At 55.7% G+C, this 24,077-nt stretch overlaps 3 protein-coding genes across 3 annotated transcripts; 1 reads left to right on the forward strand and 2 right to left on the reverse strand.

Annotated features, from left to right (window-relative positions):
- Positions 1-886: 886 nt before the first annotated feature.
- Positions 887-4,780, reverse strand: CTSE (cathepsin E). The gene is made up of 9 exons (XM_056511149.1): positions 4,722-4,780; positions 3,720-3,876; positions 3,064-3,181; positions 2,489-2,607; positions 2,200-2,399; positions 1,878-2,000; positions 1,652-1,793; positions 1,462-1,560; positions 887-1,266 (listed from the first exon to the last, which is right to left on the reverse strand). Exons 1-9 carry the CDS (start codon positions 4,778-4,780, stop codon positions 1,102-1,104), a joined length of 1,182 nt encoding a protein of 393 aa, XP_056367124.1. The 3' UTR covers positions 887-1,101.
- Positions 4,781-12,711: 7,931 nt separating this feature from the next.
- RHEX (regulator of hemoglobinization and erythroid cell expansion) lies at positions 12,712-14,698 on the forward strand. Its single transcript, XM_056511160.1, has 4 exons — positions 12,712-12,872; positions 13,350-13,535; positions 13,825-13,883; positions 14,460-14,698. The coding sequence occupies exons 1-4, from the start codon at positions 12,767-12,769 to the stop codon at positions 14,667-14,669; spliced, it is 561 nt and encodes a 186-aa protein (XP_056367135.1). The 5' UTR covers positions 12,712-12,766; the 3' UTR covers positions 14,670-14,698.
- A 2,381-nt stretch (positions 14,699-17,079) lies between these two features.
- AVPR1B (arginine vasopressin receptor 1B) lies at positions 17,080-18,999 on the reverse strand. Its single transcript, XM_056511148.1, has 2 exons — positions 18,096-18,999; positions 17,080-17,378 (listed from the first exon to the last, which is right to left on the reverse strand). The coding sequence occupies exons 1-2, from the start codon at positions 18,997-18,999 to the stop codon at positions 17,080-17,082; spliced, it is 1,203 nt and encodes a 400-aa protein (XP_056367123.1).
- Between the last annotated feature and the right edge of the window lie 5,078 nt (positions 19,000-24,077).

Here is a 24,077-nt window from a genome sequence, read left to right on the forward strand (position 1 = left end):
GCCCACACTGGTCAGCAGCACAATCAGTGCCTCTGGGCAAGGCAGATATCTCCCTTTATTGCAAACCACAAGGCTCAGCCACAGAGTTTACAACCAGATCTGAATATTCCAGAGCTCCCAGCCCCAGCCCTGAAGGCTGCTCTGCCCTGGGAGGGATGGAGCAGCCACCAAGCTGGGCTGGGACATGGACACTCTGCCAGCCTTGGCACTGCTGGCCTCAATTCAGGGCCAGTGGGGAAAACAGAGCAAAGGCCTGGATAAAAATAACCTTTCTGTGCTTCCCTTTCTGGCTGCCTCGGGGTGCATCACTCATGAGCCACGGCTGCTCCTGCATTGTCACGCTTGTGTCAGCAAGTCACAGGTGCCACAGTGGCTCCTGGGGACCCCCATGGCCAGTAGCCCCTGCAGCCCCCCACAGTTTGAACCAGCCCAGCCCAGGGCTCAGCAGCTGCTTTGCCCTTTTGGCTTCAAGGACCCACCGAGCAGCTGTTGCTGTAAGTTCCCCAAGGGAATCGAAGTGAAATGCTTTGGAAATCACCGGGAGTTTTGTGGCACACAAAGAGCCCCAGGGTCTTCCCAGTCTCCTGTTACCTTCTTGCTCACCAGCACCAGCTGTTACCTGAGGAAAGGTGCATTCCCAGCGCTCCCTCAGCCCCTGGCCTGCCCACAGGATGCTCACAGCCACCTCCAGGGATTTCTGCTCTGGGCAATGCCCTGTGGGAATTCCAGGGAAGCTCCGGCCATGCTGGGAATGCAGCCCTGGCAGTGCCAGGGATCACCCAGGGAGGAGGGCAGGACACAGGCAAGGAGGACTCAACCCCCCTTTGAGATGTGCAGGATTTTTGCTGGGCTGCTGCTGACAGAACCATGAGAAGTTTGGGTTTATTAAAGCTTTTATTGGCTCAGGATTCCAAAACAGAGAATGTGCAGAGCAGATCACAGAGCTGCTCGAGACATTTTCACATCACAGTGTCCTGGCGTGGACTAAACTTCTTCAGGTGCATCCCTGGGTGTCTCCATCCCCCTGGGGACACTGGGGAGGACATGGTGACATCCACTGCCCTGCCAAGGCTCCTCTCCTGCCCCACAGATGTCACAGCCCTAAGGGACAGCGGGGGCCAGCCCCACCCTGTTATTCCCACGGTCGAAGACAGAGTAGAACTGACGGATGAAAACATCACCCAAAATCCAGAGGGGTCCTGTGGGAGGGGGGATGTCGTTCCCCTGGAAGCCACTGGTGCAGAATTCCATGCCATCACCGTACTCCTAGGGAAGGAGAAGTGGAAAGGCAGGGATGAAACCAAGAGCCTCGTGCACATGGAAACACCCAGGAATGCTGGCAGAGCAGAAACCAGCGGGGTTTGTCACCCCGGGGGACACACTGCCAGCTCCTGGCATGGGGCTGGGCCACCTCTGCCCTGGAGCAGCTGGGATTTGGGGTTGAGGGAGCCACAGCCATACCACGAGGATGTAAGCCTGGGCGCTGAGCGTGTAGGGCAGCCCGTTGATGGTGAAGGTCAGGTCGGGCATCTCGCTGAGGCTGCTGCACTCCACGACGTACTGGAACACAGCCGGGGGCTCAGGGGCTGCCCAGGGGGGTCCCTTCCAGCAGGGAAGGCTCCCCAAGGCTTTGTCCCCTCCTGGCTCTCACCTCTCCATCCACAGCCACGGCCCCAATGAGGTTCTGCAGTTCTTTGGCCTCCTTGGTGGGGCCGGTGATGAGCGACGTGCCGGTGTCCACGATGGCCTGGCAGCCGCCGGCGCAGAACGTCACCGTCCCACCCAGCTGGATGCTGCAAGAGGGACAAGGAGCAGCAGGGGCTTGTCCTGCCCTGCCAGCCCAGCCCTGCCCTCCCTGCCTGCCCAGCAGCACTCACTTGTCCAGCTGGATCTGCCAGTACCCCTGCTGGGTCACCGGCACCCAGTTCAGGGTCCCCGTGAAGCGGGAGCTGTCAAATCCCCCAAAAAGCAGCTCTCCTCCCTGGGGGGACTCGGGGTTCCTGCAGGGAGGAGGACACACGAGGGATTTTTGTCCATTTAGCACAGATTTACTCCCCACAAATGCTGTAAGGCCAGAGGTCTGTGATGCTCAATCTGCTACCAAACCCTTTTCATTATCTCAGTAAAATATCTGTATTTCAGCAGCCCCTAAAGCAATGCCAGACTGAGCAACACCCCAGAGCAAAGCCATGTGCGTACGAGCTCATGTAGACAGAGAAAATGGGCAGCTCCACCAGATTCTGGGCCATCAGGTTGTCAAAGAAAGGGGTGACCCCATCCACGGCCAGGGAGGGATAGGCCAGCCCCAGGATCCCGTCAAACTCGGCGTCCAGGAAGGCTTTTCCCGGCTCACTGATGCTCTCTGCAAACTGCTGGTTGCTCACGCTCAGCCCCTGGACCTGCAGGGAGCAGGGGGCTCTGTGGGGTGCTGAGCCCCTGGGCAGCTCCTGGGACATTGTCCAGGGCAGGGGACACAGAGGTCACTCACGGCCACTTGGTCAGAGCCGATGATCCCCGTCAGGCTCCCGGTGCCGTACTGGATGGAGAAGGGGGTTCCTATCACCTCATAGGTGCTGGACTGGGTTGGCTGGAACCTGGTGTGTGCAGCTGGGGAGGGAGATGGCATCTCTCACCACAAATGGCATTTTATTGCACAGCCACAGCTGCCAGGTGCCCCCAGTGAGGCAAAATGATGGTGCAGCAAAACTCCCGGTTATGGGGGCTCTGCTGAGAAACCCTCTCCCATTTCAGTGTGATGAAGGCTGCAAGGAGGAGCAGGATTAACAGCATTTAATGACTCCCAAAATGCAGCCAGCAGCAGCCCCACGGGCACTGTGGGATCCAGCCCCATTCCCCAATTCCCTGGGGTGCTCGGGGATGCTCTGGTTGGTCCCACAGCAGCAGCCTGGGCTCTCTGGGGCTGGCTGATCTCTGACAGCCCCAAAAAATCCACATTCATCCCCTGCTTGCACCCCTGGATTTCTGTCACCTCTGTCAGGAGGGTCCCCAAGGCTTTGGGGCTGGTGGCCCATGGTCACTTTGGGGCCAGGGGTCCCCACTCACCACAGGCTTTGCTGACACAGTAGACAGAAGGCACCCAGAGGTTGGAGGAGCCCGTGTCGAACACCACGGTGAAATTCTGGGGAGGGGTCCCGATGGAGATCTGCCCAAAATACTCCATCTGCCAAAGAGGGGGGCAGGGAGCCCATGAGCCACCAGCACACCCAGAAATCTCAGCAAAAGGAGCCTGGGGGGTCTGCAGGGCACGGGTGGGGCTCAGTGTTTGATCTGCCACAGCCACGCCGTGCCAGGTGGAATAGAGGAGACAAATATTTAAGGAACAGCAACGGGAGCTGAGGACAATGAGGACAAAAAGCAGCACGGTGGGTAAAGAAAGGGCTCTGCTTCTCCTGGCAGGGCTGAGGGGACCCTCAGGGCTTTGGGGACAGGGGAACTGGGGAATGGGATTCTCCTGGGAAGCCCCCTCCATCTCCAGGTGCTCCTAACAGCGTGTAATTGAATTTTGGGGTAAATCTGGCTGCAGGAGGGTGGGCAGAGCACAGCAGGGAGGGAGGGGAAGGCAGTGCCTGCCGCGAATGTGCCCTGCCTGGTCCTCATCTCCCATTCCCGGGGACAAAGGGCCGGGCACAGCGGGTGGGATTTGCGAGAGATTTGGGCAGCGCTGAGGGTGCTCCCCTCGCTCTGATCTCCCTGCTCACATCCAGGTAGTTGATGAGGGGCTCGTTGGTCTCCAGGAAGGCGGCGCAGGCCTCGCTGCTGGTGTCCAGCCCTGCCTGGGCTCTCCAGAGCTGCCCCCGGTCCCGACCCCGATCCCGCAGCAGCTTCCGCAGGGAGCGGCGCCGGCTGAGGGGCACCCTGCGGGGAGAGGGGTCCGGGTCACTCGTGGGGGCTTGACCCGTGTCCTGTGCCCACCCTGAGGGTCCGGGTCACTCGTGGGGGCTTGACCCGTGTCCTGTGCCCACCCCGAGGGTTCGGGTCACTCATGTGGGTACTGTCCAATGTCCTGCGCCCACCCCGAGGGTCCAGGTCACTCGAGGGTGTTTTACCCGTGTCCTGTGCCCACCCTGAGGGTCCGGGTGGGTCCGGGTCACTCGTGGGGGTTTGGCCCGTGTCCTGTGCCCACCCTGAGGGTCCGGGTCACTCCCATGGGTGCTGCCCATGTCCTGCAGTCCCTGTGCCCACCCTGAGGGTCCCAGCACTGCCAGAATAAAGGTCCAGCGCCCACATCCCCCCACAGCAACAGTTTCCAGCTGAGACACAGCAAAAGAGGGGCACTTGATGTGTTTTAGGGGACAGGAAATCAAGGCAGGGCAAGCATCCAGGCCCTGGCAGTGACAGGACGTGGGCAGAGCCTCAGGACGTGGGCAGAACCTCAGGACGTGGGCAGGCAGCTCGGTGTCACCGAGGGAAAGGACCTTGGGGCTGGGCAGGGTGAGCAGAGCCAACAGGAACCCAGGCTGGTTTGCCCTGCCCTCCCTCCCTGCACAGCCCCCTTGGCACACCCCTCCTGCTGCTGCCAGGCTCTGCCCAGAGAGATAGAGAGCCCAGAAATGCCAGTGTGGTGCCAGAGCCCGTGCAGGGCACCCAGGCTGAGCTCTGCCATCCATCCATCCATCCATCCATCCATCCTTCCATCCATCCCTCCATCCATCCATCCATCCCTCCCAGCCCTGCCAATGAGTCCCTGGGACCCCCTTTACCTCCTGAGGGCGCTGGCCAGGGCCAGGCAGAGCGTGGCCAGGAGCAGCAGGCGCCGCATGGCGTGGCAGGGTGGCTGAGCCCGGCAGCGCCGCGGTGCCGCTCTTATAGCGCGGAGCCAGCCCCAGATCGGCCCTGCCAGAGTCAACAGCGGCCTCAGGCAGCGCCTGAATCACACGGGCCTCGGCCCAGGCAGCCCGAGGGGTCACGTTTGCTTTTCTGGGTGAGGACGGCGCTGGGGGAGCTCAGCAGGGCAGGGCTGGGCTGGTTTTGGGGCAGAGGGAGCAGAATGGGGTCCCCACACCTGAATCAGTGCCCACCCCTGCACCAGTGCCCATCCCAGCTCCAGTGCCCACCCCTGCACCAGTGCCCACCCCTGCTCCAGTGCCCACCCCAGCACCAGTGCCCATCCCTGCTCCAGTGCCCACCCCAGCACCAGTGCCCATCCCAGCTCCAGTGCCGATCCCTGCTCCAGTGCCCACCCCAGCACCAGTGCCCATCCCAGCTCCATTGCCCATCCAGCTCCAGTGCCCATCCCTGCTCCAGTGCCCATCCCTGTTCCAGTGCCCATCCCAGCTCCATTGCCCATCCAGCTCCAGTGCCCATCCCAGCTCCAGTCCCCATCCCTGCTCCAGTGCCCATCCCAGCTCCATTGCCCATCCAGCTCCAGTGCCCATCCCTGCTCCAGTGCCCACCCCAGCACCAGTGCCCACCCCTGCACCAGTGCCCATCCCTGCTCCAGTGCCCACCCCAGCTCCAGTGCCCATCCCAACTCCAGTGCCCACCCCTGCACCAGTGCCCATCCCTGCTCCAGTGCCCATCCCAACTCCAGTGCCCACCCCTGCACCAGTGCCCATCCCTGCTCCAGTGCCCATCCCAGCTCCAGTGCCCACCCTGAATCAGTGCCCATCCAGCTCCAGTGCCCATCCCTGCTCCAGTGCCCATCCCTGCTCCAGTGCCCACCCCTGCACCAGTGCCCACCCTGAATCAGTGCCCATCCAGCTCCAGTGCCCATCCAGCTCCAGTGCCCATCCCAGCACCAGTGCCCACCCCAGCTCCAGTGCCCATCCAGCTCCAGTGCCCATCCCAGCACCAGTGCCCACCCCAGCACCAGTGCCCATCCAGCTCCAGTGCCCATCCTGCTCCAATGCCCACCCTGCTCCAGTGCCCATCCAGCTCCAGTGCCCATCCCAGCTCCAGTGCCCACCCCTGCACCAGTGCCCATCCCAGCACCAGTGCCCATCCTGCTCCAATGCCCACCCTGCTCCAGTGCCCACCCCTGCTCCAGTGCCCATCCCTGCTCCAGTGCCCATCCCAGCTCCAGTGCCCATCCCAGCTCCAGTGCCCATCCCCAGCTCCAGTGCCCATCCCAGCTCCAGTGCCCATCCCAGCTCCAGCGCCCATCCCAGCACCAGTGCCCACCCTGTTCCAGTGCCCATCCAGCTCCAGTGCCCATCCCTGCTCCAGTGCCCACCCTGTTCCAGTGCCCATCCCAGCTCCAGTGCCCATCCCAGCTCCAGTGCCCATCCCATCTCCAGTGCCCACCCTGTTCCAGTGCCCATCCCATCTCCAGTGCCCACCCCAGCTCCATTGCCCATCCCAGCTCCATTGCCCATCCCAGCTCCAGTGCCCACCCTGCTCCATTGCCCATCCCTGCTCCAGTGCCCACCCCTGTTCCAGTGCCCACCCCTGTTCCAGTGCCCATCCCAGCTCCATTGCACATCCCTGCTCCAGTGCCCATCCCTGCTCCAGTGCCCATCCCATCTCCAGTGCCCACCCCTGCTCCAGTGCCCATCCCAGCTCCATTGCACATCCCTGCTCCAGTGCCCATCCCATCTCCAGTGCCCACCCTGTTCCAGTGCCCATCCTGCACCAGTGCCCATCCAGCTCCAGTGCCCACCCTGTTCCAGTGCCCACCCCAGCTCCAGTTCCTCATGCACTGGTGGAAACCCCCCAAACTGCTTTTAGAGGGACCATTTCCCTTCTCCCTCAGCCCACCGCAGCTGCAGGGGCAGGGCAGGGCCGTGTTTGTGCCATCACCCCGATCTCACTGTAAGAGCAAACACTAATTAGTGCTGACGGGCCGCCGGGCACCCTGGGCTTTCCCTCCCGCGGGAGCTCTGCCCCGCTGCTCTGCAATGGGCTCGGCCCTGCCACTCTTGTGCTCTCATTAAAGCCTCTGCGAGTGCAAACTGAAAATGCTGATGAACAAATAAAGCCCTCAGACGTGGGGGGAAGGGAGTGGGGGCAGGCGAGGCTGTCCCTGCTGCCACCATCTCCCCGGCCTGGGCTGCTGCAGTTTTGTCCTTATTTTCCACAAAATAACCAATGGTGGGTGCTAAAGGGGGAGCTTTGCTCTCTGAGCCCCACTCATGTGATTAACAGGGTTTAGCACCATTCTATTCAATTTTTTGTTTGTCCCAGCCCAGCCTGTTTTATCTAATTAAATTTTATCTAATTAAAGCCCTCGCCCAGGAAATTGAAGTCCTCCTCTGTGAGGCACAGGTACAAAGGGTGGCTGGGGACAGCTGAGTCACGTCCTGCTGTCACCAGGATCTTGTGTCCCCATCCCTGGAGATGCTGCCAGGCCCCTCTTCTCCCCAGCTCTGCGGGCAGATTAAGCTTTAAAAAAAAAAATCCATCAAATATTTCTCGATGTGAGCAGGAAAACATTGGGCACAGCACAGTTGATGCCAATGGCAAATGCAGCTGCTTCTCCAAAACAAATGAAAATTCCCTGCATTCCCCCACGCTGAAATATTTTTTTTTAACAAGTGGCTTTTATACAAATTTATTCTCTATTTCCCCTTTAATGTACCAGCCTCCCTCCTTGTCCTAATCACATATTCATGGATTAGAAAGAAACTTCCTAAAACAAAAGCAGCTGCAGCAAGTGCCAGATCAGCTGAAAACAGCAAATGGATTGTTCCAGACATGGTTTATAACCCGAAAATCCTATCAGAAAACTCAGCCTGAAGGGTCACTGGGTTTTGGAGATAAACGTGAGGGTGAGCAGCAGCACAGACACACCAAACACTTTAAGTGAAATAGTTTATTTGTGGAAAAGATTCCCCAATTGGATCATCATAATCTGCAAACTCCTGGCAGCAGATTCAGCATTAAAATAGGAAGATGAAAGTCATAATGAAGCCAGACCTTTCATTTAGAAATTTTTGCAGCTAAGCAAATCTATTTCAACTTCTGAGTTATTTTAGATGCAATTTGAAAAGCTCAACTCTTAGGGGCACTTCAAAATTTTTATTTCAAGTAGAACAAAGTGGGTTTGTTTTTTTTTTTCCTTCTATGTTTTGGGAGCAGCTGGGCTGGATTTGTACAGAAAATTGGGTCCAAAATGCTTTGATTTGAGCTGTACCTCGATGTGTGCAATGCAGAGAGATTAATTACTTAATTTCCAAGCCTTGGTGTCCCCCAGCTTGGCAGGGCCAGACTCTGCTGCTCTGGGAGACTGAGGAGAGGAAAGGCAGCTCCTGGAATGTGCAGTGTGGAGGAGGGATGGGCTCTGCCAGGCAGGGCTGTCCCCAGCTGGTCCCACCCTCCAGGCCACTCCTGCCCTCAGCTGCACCACAAACAGGTTTTGCCCCTTGGGTGGAAAAAACAACTTTCACCAGCTCTGTGTGAAGTATTTTCCTCCTTTAAAAAACCTGTTCTCAGGCTAAAAATGTGTTATCTGTGTTCGTTTTTACACATTTCCTCTGGTGGAGCCACTGCCCTGACTGATTCACACCGTGCCCCAGCAGTTTGCTAAAAAACCCTTTTTTCCTCCCTTTATCAGACACTTCTCCCACCTGTTAATCTGCTTATCCACCACTGAGCACTTGAAAGAGCTGCAGCAGCAAACTCACCTGAAAAAAAATCAACAAACAAGCAAGTTTCAGTTAAATAAACCCCAAAATATTTACCTGGGACTCGGCAGCTGCGAGGAGAGCAGGACCAACATCTGATGATGGAGCTGAGGGATGGTGGGAGCAGCCCCAGGGATGAATTTGGGAAGCTGTGATGCAGCTCCAGGGGTAGGTGATGCTTTTTGAGATCTTCTCTTTGCTTTTAGATAATCCAGGGGGACACCTTGGGATGTTTTATCGCTGGCACAGGATTGCTGTGGGCTGGTGGAGATGTTCAAAGGCGAGCAGGCACTGTCTCCACGAGTCAGAAACTTTGCAGAAAAAGGGAATTTGTTGTTCCTTTCTGCCAGGGATGAGGCTGCAGGGCACCTCCAGAGCCCACAGTCCCTATGGAGCAGCAGCCCAGCTCTCCCCAAACCTCCTGGGAGCTCTCAGGATGGATCTGCCAGGCTGCTGCCTGTGCCCCAAACATTTCCCAGAGAGGAGGCCCATCCACCCAGCAGACACAGAGCCAGGTGGTGTAAAATGCTTCATCCCTGTGGAAAATGTTTGCTTGGCAGAACCCAGAGTTAAGTTTGGGTGGCAGCTGAGTTGGGCTGGGCACAGCTCCCTCAGCACCCTCGGCCCAAGGAAGCTCAGCCGAATTTTGGGAGCTGATGGAGGGGTGCAGGAGCTAAACAGCTGCAGAACAGCAGAGAGACACCCCAATCTATTTAAAAAAGGCCACTGACAGAGGGGAGGTGTCATGAAACCTCGTGTGCTCGGTGCCTCTGACCCGGGTGTAGAGCGTGACCGCATCCGGCACCGCCGCGCTGCCGGACCCGCTGGGCACGCTGCTGGGGCAGCCCTGAGATCTGCTGGGGCAGCCCCAAATCCTGCTGAATAGCCCTGATCCCTGCTGCTGGGGCAGCTCTGAGATCTGCTGGGGCAGCCCCAAATCCTGCTGAACAGCCCTGATCCCTGCTGCTGGGGCAGCTCTGAGATCTGCTGAACAGCCCTGAGATCTGCTGAACAGACCTGAGCCCTGCTGAACAGCCCTGAGTCCTGCTGCTGGAGCAGCCCCAAATCCTGCTGAACAGACCTGAGATCTGCTGCTGGACAGCCCTGAGTCCTGCTGCTGGGGCAGCTCTGAGCCCTGCTGAACAGATCTGAGCCCTGCTGGACAGACCTGAACCCTGCTGGACAGACCTGATCCCTGCTGCTGGAGCAGCCCCAAATCCTGCTGCCTGCACAGCACTGAGCCCTGCTGCTGAACAGACCTGAACTCTGCTGCTGGGGCAGCTCTGAGTCCTGCTGGACAGACCTGAGTCCTGCTGAACAGCCCTGAGATCTGCTGCTGGACAGACCTGAGCCCTGCTGAACAGCCCTGAACCCTGCTGCTGGAGCAGCCCCAAATCCTGCTGCCTGCTCTGCCCCAAATCCTGCTGCCTGCTCTGCCCCAAATCCTGCTGCCTGCTTTATCCCAAATCTGCTGCCTGCTCCCAAATCCTGTTGCCTGCCCTGCCCCAAATCTGCTGCCTGCTCTGCTCCCAAATCCTGCTGCCTGCATTGCCCCAAATCCTGCTGCCTGCTCCCAAATCCTCCTGCCTGCTTTATCCCAAATCCTGCTGCTCTGCCCCAAATCCTGCTGCCTGCTTTACCCCAAATCCTGCTGCCTGCATTGCCCCAAATCCTGCTGCCTGCTTTACCTCAAATCCTGCTTTACCCCAAATCCTGCTGCCTGCTCTATCTGCCCCAAATCCTGCTCTATCCCAAATCCTGCTGCCTGCTTTACCTCAAATCCTGATTTACCCCAAATCCTGCTCCCTGCCCTGCCCCGCCCCAAATCCTTCTGCCTGCCCCCAAATCCTGCTGCCTGCTCTGCCCCAAATCTGCTGCCTGCTCCCAAATCCTGCTCCCTGCCCTGCCCCGCCCCAAATCCTTCTGCCTGCCCCCAAATCCTGCTGCCTGCATTGCCCCAAATCCTGCTGCTCTGCCCCAAATCTGCTGCCTGCATTGCCCCAAATCTGCTGCCTGCTCTGCCCCAAATCTGCTGCCTGCTCTGCTCCCAAATCTGCTGCCTGCATTGCCCCAAATCTGCTGCCTGCCCTGCCCCAGAGCCGTGGGGAAGGGAAGGAGTGGAAAGCTCTGAGCCCAGGTAAATCCACACTGTGGGAGCAGAGGGTGGGACAGGGGGAGAAAAGCTGGGCTGGGAATCCCCCTGGGCAGTGTTGGTGCCATCCTGAGCTCCAGTGGGTGAGCTGGGCCTGGCTTGAGTAGCATTAAAACAATTTGGGGCATTCTGGAGCTTTCCAGCCACCTCCAGCAGATGCCTCAGGTTGACCCCTCACTGCCTGGCTGAGGAGCAGCTCCTTGGTTTCAGCATTTTCTCGAGAAAGGGTTGAAGTCTTGGGGGCTGCAGGCTCACAGAAATCCCCTGAGACACCCAAAAAAAGCACTTCTGGTGCCAGGCTCTCATTGGCTGCTGTCTCAAATCAGATTTTCTGATACCCACCTGATATCAGCGCCTCCATCTCTGCTGTACCCATCTCTGCTGCTGCTGATAGTTGGATTTGGGGCTTATTTTGCAATTTCCTTTTGAACAGCTCATTTTTCAGATCCTTATCTGCTGCTGCAGCAGCATCTCCTGCCCCTCAGTAGGAAATGAACCTTTTTCAGAGTGGCTGCCCTTTGAGAAGGATATTGGGGGACAGGTTTGTTCAGCAAGGGAGGGGGTAAGTTCCTGCAAAAAATGAACTTTTAGCTTGGCAGGCATCAAACTGTTTGCATGAGTGGGTTCACAGGAGATTGGTGGTTATCAGGAAAGCTTTTGATGAATAAGGCTCAGAAATGTGTCACAGAGGAAATGATAGAATTTGCTCCACAGGATGGATAATGCCTTTGCTCTATCAATTTATCTGTCAGTCTATCAATCAAATTATCATGGCTGCTTTAATCACTGTATCAAAGCCTCAGCTGAAGATCTCTCCCTATCAGCCATTTATAAATAGTGAGTGGATAACACTGTGGAAGATTTAAAGTGCTTTTTTTTGCAAGTGAAAGCTCACAAAAGGAACACCCTGCTGCTGTTTTCACAAAACTAACACCTTTATTTTTTATTACAAATCTCTTGAGTGCCATGGCCAGAGGAACCAAGCCAAGGGGCCCAGCCCAGGCATTGGTGTTTTCTGATTTTCTGCCTTAAACCCTCTTAACCTCAGCAGGATTGAAGCTCTCCCAGTATTAAATACGAGATTTCAGACACTGAGGTGTTGGAGGCCTCTGATATTTCTGTCTGGACCATGACTCACACCAGCCCACAAACTTCCTTTGGTTACTTTTTCCATGGATTATTTTTTCTTCATCTTGTAGGTTTTCTTTTTCTTTTTTCTTTTTTTTTTTTTTTTTTTTTTTGGATGAAAAAGAGAAAAAGAAAAAAAGTGAACCGTGAGAGAGGATTAAAGCAAGAAGAATAAATTTCAATTCTGTTGCAGTGGAGCCCAGACAAGTCTCAGATATGACCGTGTATAAAACCATTAATTCAGTGATAAGGGAGCTCTGTGAGGGTGTGAACCAGAGGGATTCTCACAGGGGGAGGGCTGGGATAAAATAAAAAATCCTTTATTTCACATCTGCAACATCCAGCCACTGCTTCCAAGTGCTGAGCCTGATCTCCAGCTCATGGGGAGCAGCGTGAGGCTCCATGGGATCATTTTTTTTGGGTTGCCCCCAGGTCCTGCTGCCTCTGTGTGTCCCCCCAGGCCCTGGAGGCGCCTCAGCAGGAGGATGAGCTGCTGTCCGTGGTGAGTGCAGCCCAGAGCCCCCACAGCCCCCCTGGCACATCCCAGCCTGGCTGGAGGGGGCTCTGAGCAGCTCTGGCTGGAAATGTCCCTGCTCATGGCATTTCAAAGGGCCCTTCCCACCCAACCCATCCCATAATCCCATGATTCTATAATTCCATCACACCTGGAATGTCTCTCTCCCCTCCAGCTCCCACATTCCCCCTCTGGCAATGAGGTTTTAAAAAATCCTTTCTGGGGACAGGCCCCCAAAAATGAGGGGCAAGGAACTCAAACCATCCCTGAAAAACCAAGCCCCACATTTTGGGGCACATCACCCCAAAGCCAAAAAGCAAAACCTGAGTCTAAAATGTGCCTTGAAGCAATGGGGGATGGACAAGAATTTGGTGATTTCAGTGGGACTGGATGTTTTTTTTGTTCAGCTGGATTCCTGCTGCCACCTCACTTGGCTCCTCGGTGCTCTTTGCTCTCCTCTTGCTGGCCTTTTACATCATGCTCAGCAGGAAAATTGGTAATTAAAACATGGTTTTCCCTGGAGATTTCCTGGTTTGGGGTGGGTGTGGGATGGGAAGGGCAGGGCTGAGCTGCTGCAGGCTGTGAGCTGTGACAGGTTGTGCACACCAGCGAGGGCTCTGCAGCCTTGTGTTGCTCCAAAACCATTTTCTTTTATTGCTCTTTAATTAAAGCGCTGGGAAAATACCAAGAACCAGCTCACAGAGTATTAATTCAGCTGAAGCTGCAATTTCTAGCAGGGAATTCTTTCACACCAACTGCTGCTCACATTTGCACAAAGCCCAGCTCTGCTTTGGGTCCAAATCATTCCAAACTTGCAAGAGGAGGCCCTGGCCCTGTGGTTTGTCACTGGAGCCTCTCCTGGTGGGTGAGCAGGGCTCTGGATCATCCCAGTAATTGGATTTATGGATATCAGCCTGCTGCAGTGCACAGCAGTAATGATTTCGGGGTGTGCTCACTCTCCTCTCGCTCCCAGCCCAGCATTCCTGTGGGATGCAGGTGAGGAGCAGCCCTGGGGTCCATCCCAGCCCTCAGCCCTCCCCAGCTCCAGCCTCGGCACCAGGAGGGGACACGGCACAAAAACCTGGAGCACAAAATCCTGGGGCACAAAATCCTGCAGCACAAAATCCTGGGGCACAGAACCCAGCAGCAGCCTATGCAGGTAAGGGGCTCCTGCAGCAGTGGGGCATCGCTGGCACAGGGATGGGAATTTTTGGGTGGCATTTGTGGGATGTTTCCTCCTGAGGAGCTGTGATCATCCCTTCCACTGCCCTGCCCAGCTGGGCTCCCCTTGCCCCGTTTCTCCAGGTAAGTGAGGCTGGGAGGGATCAAACTGATGCTTTGTGGGTCAGAATTTCCACTCCTGAGCACATCTGCTTTTTCTCCCCTGATCCTTTCTGCCCTTTAACCCTCTGGGAAGTGCTGGGCTGGTAAATGTTTCTGTTTTTAAGGGAGCAGTGACACATCTTCAGAAACCTCGGAGGAGTCAGACAGCCCTTCCTGCCCTCAGGTACCACTGGCAAAAACATCCCCAGCCCACCTGGCTGTCCAGCTCCAGAGCCCAGAGCAGCATCAGGGGGGGCAAATCCATCAAACCACAGGGAAATTCCATAAATGATTTTGGGGTTATGGCAAAAACATCCCCAGCCCACCTGGCTGTCCAGCTCCAGAGCCCAGAGCAGCATCGGGGGGGCAAATCCATCAAACCACAGGGAAATTCCATAAATGATTTTGGGGTTATGGCTGGGGAGGTTGTTGTGCTCTGTCACATGCAGCGTTCCAGTGTCCCCCCATTCAGAGGGAAATGGGCACTTTAGGAAAATTAGGAAACAAAATCTTCTCTCTGAGTGTGGGGAGGTGCCCAGAGAAGCTGTGGCTGCCCCTGGATCCCTGGGAGTGCCCAAGGCCAGGTTGGAGCTCCCTGGGACACTGGAAAATGTCCCTGCTCATGGCAGGGAATGGGAATGGCTTTACAGTCCCTCCAAGCCAACCCATTCCATGATTGCCTGAATTGGTGCATGGGTTGGGGGGCAAAGGCTCCTGGCTGGGTGCTGGGGCTGACCTGGGCTTCATTCTGCTCCTGCAGGGCCCTGCCTTGGAGGAAAACATCCATTACACATCCCTGGTGTTCCCAGGGAAGGGCCACGAGCCAGGCTCTGCCCAGGACTACGAGAACGTGAAGACTGGCGTGGATTATGTCAACATGGACCCAAAGAGGAAGAAAATTCATTTCTGGTCCTTCTCCAGCAGCACCAGGGCATCCAAGGGTGTGGAGTACACCGAGGTGAAGCTGTGACACTGACACTGGTGTGGGGCTGTGGCACTGGTGTGGGGCTGTGACACTGGGGTGAAGCTGTGACACTGATGTGGGGCTGTGACACTGATGTGGGGCTGTGACACTGGTGTGGGGCTGTGGCACTGGTGTGGGGCTGTCACACCAGGGTGCTGCTGCTCAGAGCTGCCCAGAGCCCCCAGCAGCTGCACAGCTGGCACTGTCCCCTTCCCCTGGGCACTGCCTGGCACGGGCAGCACCACTTGTCCCACCCCGACCCGCAGGCACCGTTTCCTTGGCTTGTCCTTAAAGGCAGCTCTGTTCCCCAGGGCGGGGTGGGGCAGGTTCCTCCAGCCCGGCTGCAACCAGCTCTCCCCTTCTGTGTCACGGCTCTTCTCCCTCCTTTACTGAAAGCAAAAGAAACACCCCCCCTTGCCTCTCACAGTAGGCACTTCAGGGATTGATCCCCAAAATCCCCGGCTCCTCTCAGGGATGGTGCTTTGCTCATCAGCCTCATAAAATCCTTTCAAATGCAGATTTTCCACTGGCTTTCCCCTCTCCTTTTGCTTTCCCTGCTTTGTCCCCGCTCCAGGTGCTGGGGTCGGTCTCTCCCCACCTGGGCCGTGTCCCTGCTCCTCACTCTGCATTTTGTTACTTCAGAATTTTCCAGAAATAAACTTCCAAAGTGCCTGGGAATGGGAATGGTGCCCCAGTGGGAGCTGTGTAAGGGGATGGAGCTGCTGCTCCCAGCACAGCCCCTTCCTCCCCAAGTGTGTTTTAAACGGGCTCAGCAACGCTGTGATTTAATGAAAGGTTGGAGACGATTGATTTGGGATTGATCAGCGGCAGGGGGAGCCAGGCACTCCTGGTTTCATGACCTTGTGGTGCAGATCTGCCCCAACTCGAAGGGCACGTGAAAGAAAACATTCCAAAAACCCCAACACTTCCTGGGCAGCGCTGGAAAACCCAGGAGAGGTGTGATTATGGAGCTGGAGCTGAGGCCAAAACCAGTGAGTGGAAGCTTCTGAAAAATCTGATTCAAATGCCTGGCAAGTAAAAAGTGAAAATATTGAAGATTTCAAAATATTTTACTCTTAATCTCTTATTTTTACAGCTTTAGCCTGTGGTAGTGGAAGGAGTAATGCTCGTGGCTCACAGGGAATTTGGAATCTTCACTGGGACACCTTCAGCAGCTTTTGAGCTGCCAGAGCTGATGGATGCTCTTTCCTGCCTCATCCAGGATTTATTCCTGCACAAACAGTCCTGGGGGCAGGGCAGGGGCCAGGCTGGGATGCAGAGGAGTCGAGTTCCTGCTCCCCGAGCCCCGGGTGGTTTTGGGTCCCTGATCCCTAAAAATCAGCCCAAAGCAGCAGCAGCGGCAGCAGGGTGAGAGCAGCTCTGCCTGGGCTGCAGCAGATGCTGAACACGGGATGGGGTTGGGGGAGAAGCTGACGGGGGCACGGGGGGAGCCAGGATGTGCCCAGCAGCTGCTGGGGGTGCCGGAGCCGAATTTGGGGCGCTGCAGCGGGCACAGCACGGGGGCCCAGGGGAGGGGCAGGGGGCACTTCCAGGCCAGAGCAGCCGCAAAGCCCCGCGGGGGGAGCGCGACAGGAGGAAGCAGCAGCGAGCTCTGGAGCAGATGGAGCCGCGTTGCCGCCTGCTGTGCTCCGGCTGCTCTGCTGGCAGCGGGGAACGCAGAACTCCCGTCCCTCCTGGAGGGTTTTGTGGATGCAGATCCCCTCTTCCCAAAGGATTCAGGGTCCCTTCCCAAAGGATGCACCGCCCCCTGTTCCCAAAGGATGCAGGGTCCCTTCCCAAAGGATTCAGGATCCCCTGTTCCCAAAGAATTCAGGACTCCCTGTTCCCAAAGGATGCAGGGTCCCTTCTCAATGGATTCAGGATCCTCCGTTCCCGAAGGAGTCAGGGTCCTCTGTTCCCGAAGGATGCAGGGTCCCTTCCCGAAGCAGTCAGGAGCCCTTGTTCCCAAAGAATTCAGAATTCCCTGTTCCCGGAGGATGCAGAGTCCCTTCCCAAAGGATTCAGGATCCCCTGTTCCCAAAGGATTCAGGGTCCCCTGTTCCCGAGGGATTCAGGATCCCCTGTTCCCGGAGGATTCGGGGTCCTTTCCCGGAGGATGCAGGGTCTCCTGTTCCCAAATGATTCAGGGTCCCCTGTTCCCGAGGGATTCAAGATCCCCTATTCCCGGAGGAGAAGTGTCCCTACACACGAGGGCGGTGGGCGCTGTGCTCAGGCAGCGGCCGGAGGGGCTCTGTCCATCCCCGGGCGGCCACAGCACACACGGCGGCCACGCTCTGGGGGTGAACCGGGCGGGTTTCTGCAAAACGCGGTGCCACCAGGTGGGGAGAGCGGCGCTCTGCAGCGACAGGGCGAGCGGCGCCACATCTGGCTGTGTCACATCTGGCGGCGCCGCAGCCTAGAGCGTGCCCGACTCTGTCGCTCCCTCGTCGCAGGGCGGGCGCAGCTCCCGGGCGCTGTCCCCGTGCAGGGGCAGCCCTGCCTGCTGGCTGTGGCTCAGGATGGTGGTTTTCCTGCTGCACAGGCTCCCGGTGGAGTTGGGTCTGCGCAGCCCGGCCCGGGGGCGGCCCCAGCAGCCCCGGCAGCGCCCCCAGCCCGGCAGGAGGTGCCCGCTGAAGAACAGGTAGATCCAGGGGTTGCAGCAGCTGCTGAGGCTGGCCAGCAGCATGGTGATGCTGAAAGCCACGTTGGTGGAGTCTGGCGAGGCAAGAGGGAGAGATGAAACGTGCCCAGGGCTGGGCAGTGAGCAGTGGGAAGGGGGCAATGAGCAGAGGGAAGGGGGCAATGGACAATGGGCGGTGGGCAGTGGGCAATGGGCAGTGAGCAGTGGGCAGTGAGCAATGGGCAGGACCTGGGGGCTCTCCTGGCTCACATTCCCAGCCCACTGGCATTCCTGGGCGCTGGAAGTTTTGCAGAGCCAGGCTCTACCCTTCAGGTTCTGCAGTGTGAATGTGCTGGGGCACACCCAGCAGCTCCTGGGCTTTCCTTCAGCCTCTGTGCTGCCCAAAGCATCTCCCAGAGGACTTTCAGTCTTGGGCGAAGCCCCTTGTACTGTTAGTAAAACTACTGAAGATTTACAGGGAAACAAATTCAACATATGAACTCAGAAATCCACTTCTGAAACCTCTGAAAATTCCCAGAGGAGAGGAAGACACACATGGCAAAGCTTTGCACATCCCTATGGATGATGGCCAGAAATGGTCACTTCTCAGTTTTGTTTTTTTTTCCTGGTGAAAGGAATGATTTGACTCTGAAAATTATATTTTATAAGCATTACCAGGGAGGAAATCTGTAGCCTTCCCCGTGATTTTTTTATCTTAAATGACAAGATGGCAGGACAGCTCTTATTTGTTAAACCCCAAGTGCATTCCTGACCTTCCCAGCGCTCTGTGCCCCGCTGCCCCCAGCACTCACCCTCGTCAGGAGCATCCTCATCCCACACTGACCACATCTGCACGCTGAAGAAGGGCGCCCAGCAGGCGACATAGGCGGCCACGATGACGAAGGTCATCCTGACGGTGCGGATCTTGGCGCGGGAGATGCTGCGCACGCTGCTGACCCGCGAGGGCGGCGCGGGGGCGGCGGCGGCTCCCCCGCCCTGCGTCTTGCCCCGCAGGTTCCTGCAGATCTCGTGGCAGATGAGGCTGTAGCAGACGCCGAGCACGGCCACGGGCAGCACGAAGACGCACAGCGCCGTCCAGGTGATGTAGGCGCGGGCTCCCCAGGGCTGCCCGAAGTGCGCCCAGCAGTCCAGCACCCCCGAGCCCGGGCGCACCTCCCGCAGCGAGAAGATGAAGAGCTGGGGCAGGCTGAGCAGGCAGCTGAGCAGCCAGCTGGCCGCGATCATGGCGTGAGCCTGGCGGCCGGGCTGCTGCAGCGACTGCAGCGGGCGGCACACGGCCAGGTAGCGGTCCAGCGTCATCACCAGCAGCATGTAGGTGGAGGAGAACATGCTGAGCACCTGCAGGTACTTGACGGCCCTGCAGAGAGGGTCGGGCCCCAGGAAGCGGTAGGTGACCTTCCAGAGCAGCTGGGGCAGCACCTGGAACAGGGCCACGCCCAGGTCGGTCAGCCCCAGGTGCAGGATGAAGAGGTGCATGCGGCTCATCTTCCTCCTCAGCCGGTACATGGCCAGCAGCACGCCCAGGTTGCCCACGGTGGCCACGGCCAGGATGGCGCCCAGCACCCCGACCTCGGCCTTGGCCAGCTCCTCGTCCCGGGTGTGCAGCACTGTCAGGTTGGGCTCCGGGCTCGGCAGCCCCTGGCTGTGCCCAGCTGGGCTCTGGTGGGAGCTGTTCCGGCCCCAGCCCGGCTCCATCGCTCCGGGAGGCGCTGAGGGAGCACAGAGCTCCAAGGCTCCTCTCTGATGTCCTTCCCTGTGTCCCCAGGGCTGCCCCTGAGCTCCCTGCCCCCGGCTGGGGGGTGCTGGATGTGCCTCCTCCAGCAGTCCCCAGCAGCAGGGCAGGTTGTCACCTGTCCCCTTCACACTAACCCTGCGTCAGGCAGCTGCAATTCCCTCTCTGCTCGGGCTGAAAATATTCCTGTGGAGCAGAGAGGTGCAAGAGCCCCTGGTTCAGCCCTTGATGCTTCCCTGCACTGAACATTCCCAAATCCCTGGTTCAGCCCCTGATACTTCTCTCATCTGTACTAAACATTCCCAAATCCCTGGTTCAGTCCCTGATACTTCTCTCATCTGTACTAAACATTCCCAAATCCCTGGTTCAGCCCCTGATAATTCTCTCATCTGTACTGAACATTCCCAAATCCCTGGTTCAGTCCCTGATAATTCTCTCATCTGTACTAAACATTCCCAAATCCCTGGTTCAGCCCTCGATATTTCTCTTCCCTGCACTGAACGTTCCCCATTCCCCTGATATCTCTCTCATTTCCACACCTTCCCAAATCCCTGTTTCTCCCTGCACTGCTCGCCTTGCCGATCCCCTGTGCAGGTAAATCCGAGAGGAAAGAGAAATTCTCCTTCAAAGCAGCAGAAAAGGCCGCTGGGGCTGCATCCCTTCGGCTCTGCCAAGGAGAGCAGCAGGTGAGCGTGTCCCAGCCCCGTCTCCACCGGGAGCGCTGGCGGCTCTCGTGTCCCCGGGGCTGCGTTTTATACCCGGCAGGTCCCTCCCCGTGTCCCGCGTGTGAGCTCCGTCCCTAGGCTGGGTTTTACATCCCCAGGATGGGTTTTACATCCCCAGGATGGGTTTTACACCCCGGGCTGGGTTTTACATCCCCAGGATGGGTTTTACATCCCCAGGCTGGGTTTTACATCTCAGCCTAGTTTTACACCCCAGGCTGGGTTTTATCCCCTGGGCTCGGTTTTACAACCACGCAGGTCCCTCTGTGGTGTCCCCGTTCTTGAACTCCGTCTCTAGGCTGGGTTTTGCACCTCGGACTGGGTTTTACACCCCCGCAGGTCCCTCCCCGTGTCCCCAGTTCTGCTCCCGGCCAGGTGAGCACTGAGCCCCTCCGGAGCTGTCCCAGAGCAGAGTTTGACAGAAGGATTTTACTAAAGGGGGATCCAAAGGATGAAAATCCTCCTGTGGTTGTCCCCTGTGTCCCCTCCTCTGCTGGGGACAGCCTGCCCTTGGTCTGCAGCCCCAGACCATGCCCATCCCTGCCCCGGGTCCTCTGCTGGGCTGTGTCTGTGCCCAGCCCGGAGCCAAGCCCTGGAAATCTCATTTATTGTCCCACAGCCCGGGGCTGCCTCCTTTGATCGGCTGCTCCGTGGGCAGGACATGGGGATTGCCCCTGACACCAGAATTCTCTTCTTTTCTCCATCTGGCACAAAACCAGCCTGGAAATGCAGAGTGAGGTTCTGCCCAGCCACAGGTCCCCAGCATTTACACCATTATTTTTATCTTTTTTTTTTCAAAACCAGGAAGAAAATCCATGGGAAAGGCAAAGCTGGAGGGGAGCAGGGAGCTGGAGATGTCCCAGATTTGTGAGAGCTGAGGGAAAGGGGCTGCACAGTGGGATGAGGGCACAGCAAATGGTGTAAAAAAGTTGGAATTTTTTTTTTTTTTTTTTTTTTTTTTTTTTTTTGGTGGGGAAATGAGCAATTTTTTTTTTTCCAGTGAGGAATTTTCCAGTGGGAAAAACCCAGGTGAGTCTGGAGCTGAAAGGCTTTTGGATCTCACCTTCCTCAGAGTTTGGGCACCTCCTCATCTTCCCTTCCCACCTTTTTTTGGGTCTTCCCACCCAATTCCTCTTCTGTTTGGCGACACCCAGGATTTGTTTTCCTTGCTGGCTGCTAAATCATGGCAAGAAGTGAAATTAATCTATTTTCAGCCTTTTTTTTTTTTTTTTTCTGTGGGGAAAAGATGCCAGCAGTGATCCAAAAATCACCTGGTGTGGGCTTTGTCCCACCTGGTTTTGCCTCTGTGGCTCCCTGGATGTTGATATTCCACAGAAATTCCCTGTAAAAAAAGCTGTGATTTGCTGAATAAATTTGCAGATCACCTCTAATAACCATAAATGAGCTCAGTTTGTGTCTAATTAAAAGACATTCATCCTTATGAGGCCCTGTGGATATAAAGTACCCATCAGAGATTGCCTGCTGGAGGTGCTGTGCATGGCAAGGCTTTTGGTGGATAATGGAATTTTCTGTGTTTGTGATCAGCTGTCTGATTTTCAGGAAGATTAATAGAGGGCAGTGCAAAAAAAAAAAAAAAAAAACAAAAAAAAAAACCAACCTTACAAAGCAGTGAAAAGCTGAGATGAAGGCAGAGATGGAAGGGCAGAGAGAAAGAAACACTGAGAGGGTTTTGAGGTTGGTTTTTTTTTTTTCTGGCAGCATTTTGATTTCCTTGCAGGCAGAGCTTTTACTCCAGATTTTCCCAAGTTTAGTTACAAGGAGGATTCTTTTCCAAGGGTGCTTAGAGGAAAATGGAGCTAATTCACAATTAAACCACCCTTGGAACCTGGAAATTCAATTTTCTTTAGGGGGAGAGATCTCACCACAGGAAAGAATTTTTTTTGAGCAGATGGGATGAAAAATAAACTGATTTTCATTTGCAGGTTTGCTGAAGTTTTTGAGGCACCACCAGCAGCTCCTGGGCCTCAGGGCTGGGATTTCCAGCATGGAATTCCTGCTCTGGGTTGGAATTCCAGCACCTGGGCAGGCTTGGGGTGAAAACTGCTGGGACCCCTCCCTGCCCCCGGGAGAGGCTCAGGGGCCACATCTGCATTTCCAAGCTCCCAAATTGGGATTTTAGGGTAATGCTGCATTGCACTACTCGTTTTTGGCAGCTCACAGCCAAGGCTGGCCCTGGCTCTGGGCAGGTTTGTGATTGCTCAATCCCTTGGCACAGCACCTGGCACTTTGTTTTGTGGGCAGCTTGCTGCTTAAATAAATAAAAAGTGCTGGCTCGGGTTTATGTGCTGCTCTGGCCGCCTTCTCCACACAAATATTTCATTTGTGGTGTGTGATGCTGTTAAATTTTATTGCTGACAGCACGGAGCAGGCTTGGGCTGTCTTTAGCATTTAATCACTGAAATGTTTTCTGTGGTTGGGGTCAGGAAAAGCCAGATTTGGTCATTTTGTGCTGGTTCAGATGCCATAAAATTAATGATGTTGCAACTGCTCTGGAGCATCCTGGGGTTGTCTCCTTGGAAAGGCTGAGGGCAGTAATGAGGGCTGGGAATTCCTGGTATCTCCTGTTCTATTAAATGCCAGCTCTCTGTCAAAATGAAGCCATGAATGAGCCTCCCCCTCACCTCCTGAAAATATAAACTCAGTTATATAAAAATAAATAACAGACTTCAACTTGCTCTTGCTGCTGACCTGTCTTTGGTCCTTTCTTTCCTCTCAAATTTGGGCAATTTGGATGCTGAAAACTTGTTGCAATTTTAATTTTTGTTTGTGGCTTGCAGTGTTTGTGAAATGCTCTCAGCAAAGTCACTTTGTGGTGTCTGTCTGGGGGGGAATAAATTTCCCTGCAGGGTGGTCGTGGACCAGGGAATGTGAGTCTAAAAGGATTCAAACCAGTCCTGGTCTCTTCTAAATCCTCAGAAAATGCCCCAAAAATGTTGAACTGCCTCTAAATGTTCACCTGGGGCTGGAGAGGAGCTTCCAGCATTTAAAGCCAGAAGTGAAACATTTCCAGCATCACCTTTTCCTCCCCCTGTTCCCTCATTCAGATTTGGTTTTTTTCCCACTTAATTAAAAACCTTGCTCCTTATTAATATTAAAGAGCATAAATAAATCTGCTGAGCACATGGGGAGTGCCCCAGAGTGCTGGGCAGAAGGAGAATTTTCGTGGAAAATCCATGGGAAGCTGTGAAAATTGGCGAGCAGAGGGGGCTGTGCCAAAGAGCTGCATTTAAAGGATCCCAAATTCTTGAGCAGCGGCTGATGGAGGGGCTGTGTCCAAACTGGGGATTTCAAACACCCCTCCCCTCATCCTGCCTGCTGCTCCTCAGCTTTGGGGTAACCCTGGCCACCCAAACACCTCAAACCTGCCCAAATCAAGCCCAGAATCAGAGAGAAACCCCCCAGCATTATTTCTGTGATAACCCAGAAAATCCTGCCAGGCTGCTGAAGAGCACCAGGAGCTTTCTGTTGAATAAAACAAATCCAATCCTGGCTGTTATTGCAGCTGATAACTCCATTAGAGTTCACTTTCCCTTTCTTGCTTTGCTGTCTGTTCATTCTGACCCACGTGTGTGCGAACCTGCTTAAAGAGAGGTAAAATTGCCAGAGGTAAAATTGGAGCTACAGGCGTTCAAGGTAGCAAATGACTTGTTTATCATCCTTAAGCTCTCCCTGTTGGTTTCCTGGTGTGGCTGGGGATGTTTAAAGGCTTTGGTAGCTGTGAAATGCTTCCATTTCCTCCCCTGCTCCCTCATCTCCTCTCGCTGTTACCGTCATTAGCATTTAAAAACCAGACACGGCCAGAGCTTTACAACCTTAAAATCAATAATGAAAAATAAAAAAAAAAAAAAAAAAAAAAGAAGAGAGCAACAAGCAAAATTACATTTCAAGGCTGGAAACAAATGGCTTTTTCTTGTCTTCTGCTGTGGGGGAAATCTGTGTGTGTTAGTGTGGACAGACAGGGAAAGGAGGATTCACCCGGGACAGAATTCCCACCCAGCTACAGAGACAGCGTGGCCAGGCTGGAAAAGCTGTTTAGGTCCTGTAAATTGCTTTATGCAGCGAAAATCTGATTTGTGCAGGAGATTTTCAGGCCCTACAGCCTGGAGAGATGGGTTGGCTTGTGACATTTTAAATAAATCCTGGCTGGGAAATGGGAGTTGGTGGCAGGGAGGACATCCCTGAGTGTGGGGATGAGTTTGAGCCCCACGGGCAGGGTGGGAGCTTGGGGTAGTTCAGGGATCAGCACCTGCAGCTGGAATTGGGGCTGGGATAATCCCACTGGGATGCTGGAGAGTCCT

This window comes from Oenanthe melanoleuca, chromosome 26, assembly GCF_029582105.1.
Source record: "Oenanthe melanoleuca isolate GR-GAL-2019-014 chromosome 26, OMel1.0, whole genome shotgun sequence".
In the NCBI taxonomy this organism is placed as follows: domain Eukaryota; kingdom Metazoa; phylum Chordata; class Aves; order Passeriformes; family Muscicapidae; genus Oenanthe; species Oenanthe melanoleuca.

Excerpts from the sequence above, each read along its gene's own strand:
- AVPR1B (XM_056511148.1), bottom strand. The coding sequence starts at position 18,999 with ATGGAGCCGGGCTGGGGCCGGAACAGCTCCCACCAGAGCCCAGCTGGG. Across the intron at positions 17,379-18,095 it reads TGAGGATGCTCCTGACGAGG|ACTCCACCAACGTGGCTTTC; the intron begins GTGAGTGCTGGG and ends TTGCCTCGCCAG.
- RHEX (XM_056511160.1), top strand. The coding sequence starts at position 12,767 with ATGTTTTTTTTGTTCAGCTGGATTCCTGCTGCCACCTCACTTGGCTCC. Across the intron at positions 12,873-13,349 it reads CATGCTCAGCAGGAAAATTG|CCCAGCATTCCTGTGGGATG; the intron begins GTAATTAAAACA and ends TCTCGCTCCCAG. Across the intron at positions 13,884-14,459 it reads ACAGCCCTTCCTGCCCTCAG|GGCCCTGCCTTGGAGGAAAA; the intron begins GTACCACTGGCA and ends CTGCTCCTGCAG.
- CTSE (XM_056511149.1), bottom strand. The coding sequence starts at position 4,780 with ATGCGGCGCCTGCTGCTCCTGGCCACGCTCTGCCTGGCCCTGGCCAGC. Across the intron at positions 3,182-3,719 it reads CCCTCATCAACTACCTGGAT|ATGGAGTATTTTGGGCAGAT; the intron begins GTGAGCAGGGAG and ends CCTCTTTGGCAG. Across the intron at positions 2,608-3,063 it reads CTGTGTCAGCAAAGCCTGTG|CTGCACACACCAGGTTCCAG; the intron begins GTGAGTGGGGAC and ends CTCCCTCCCCAG.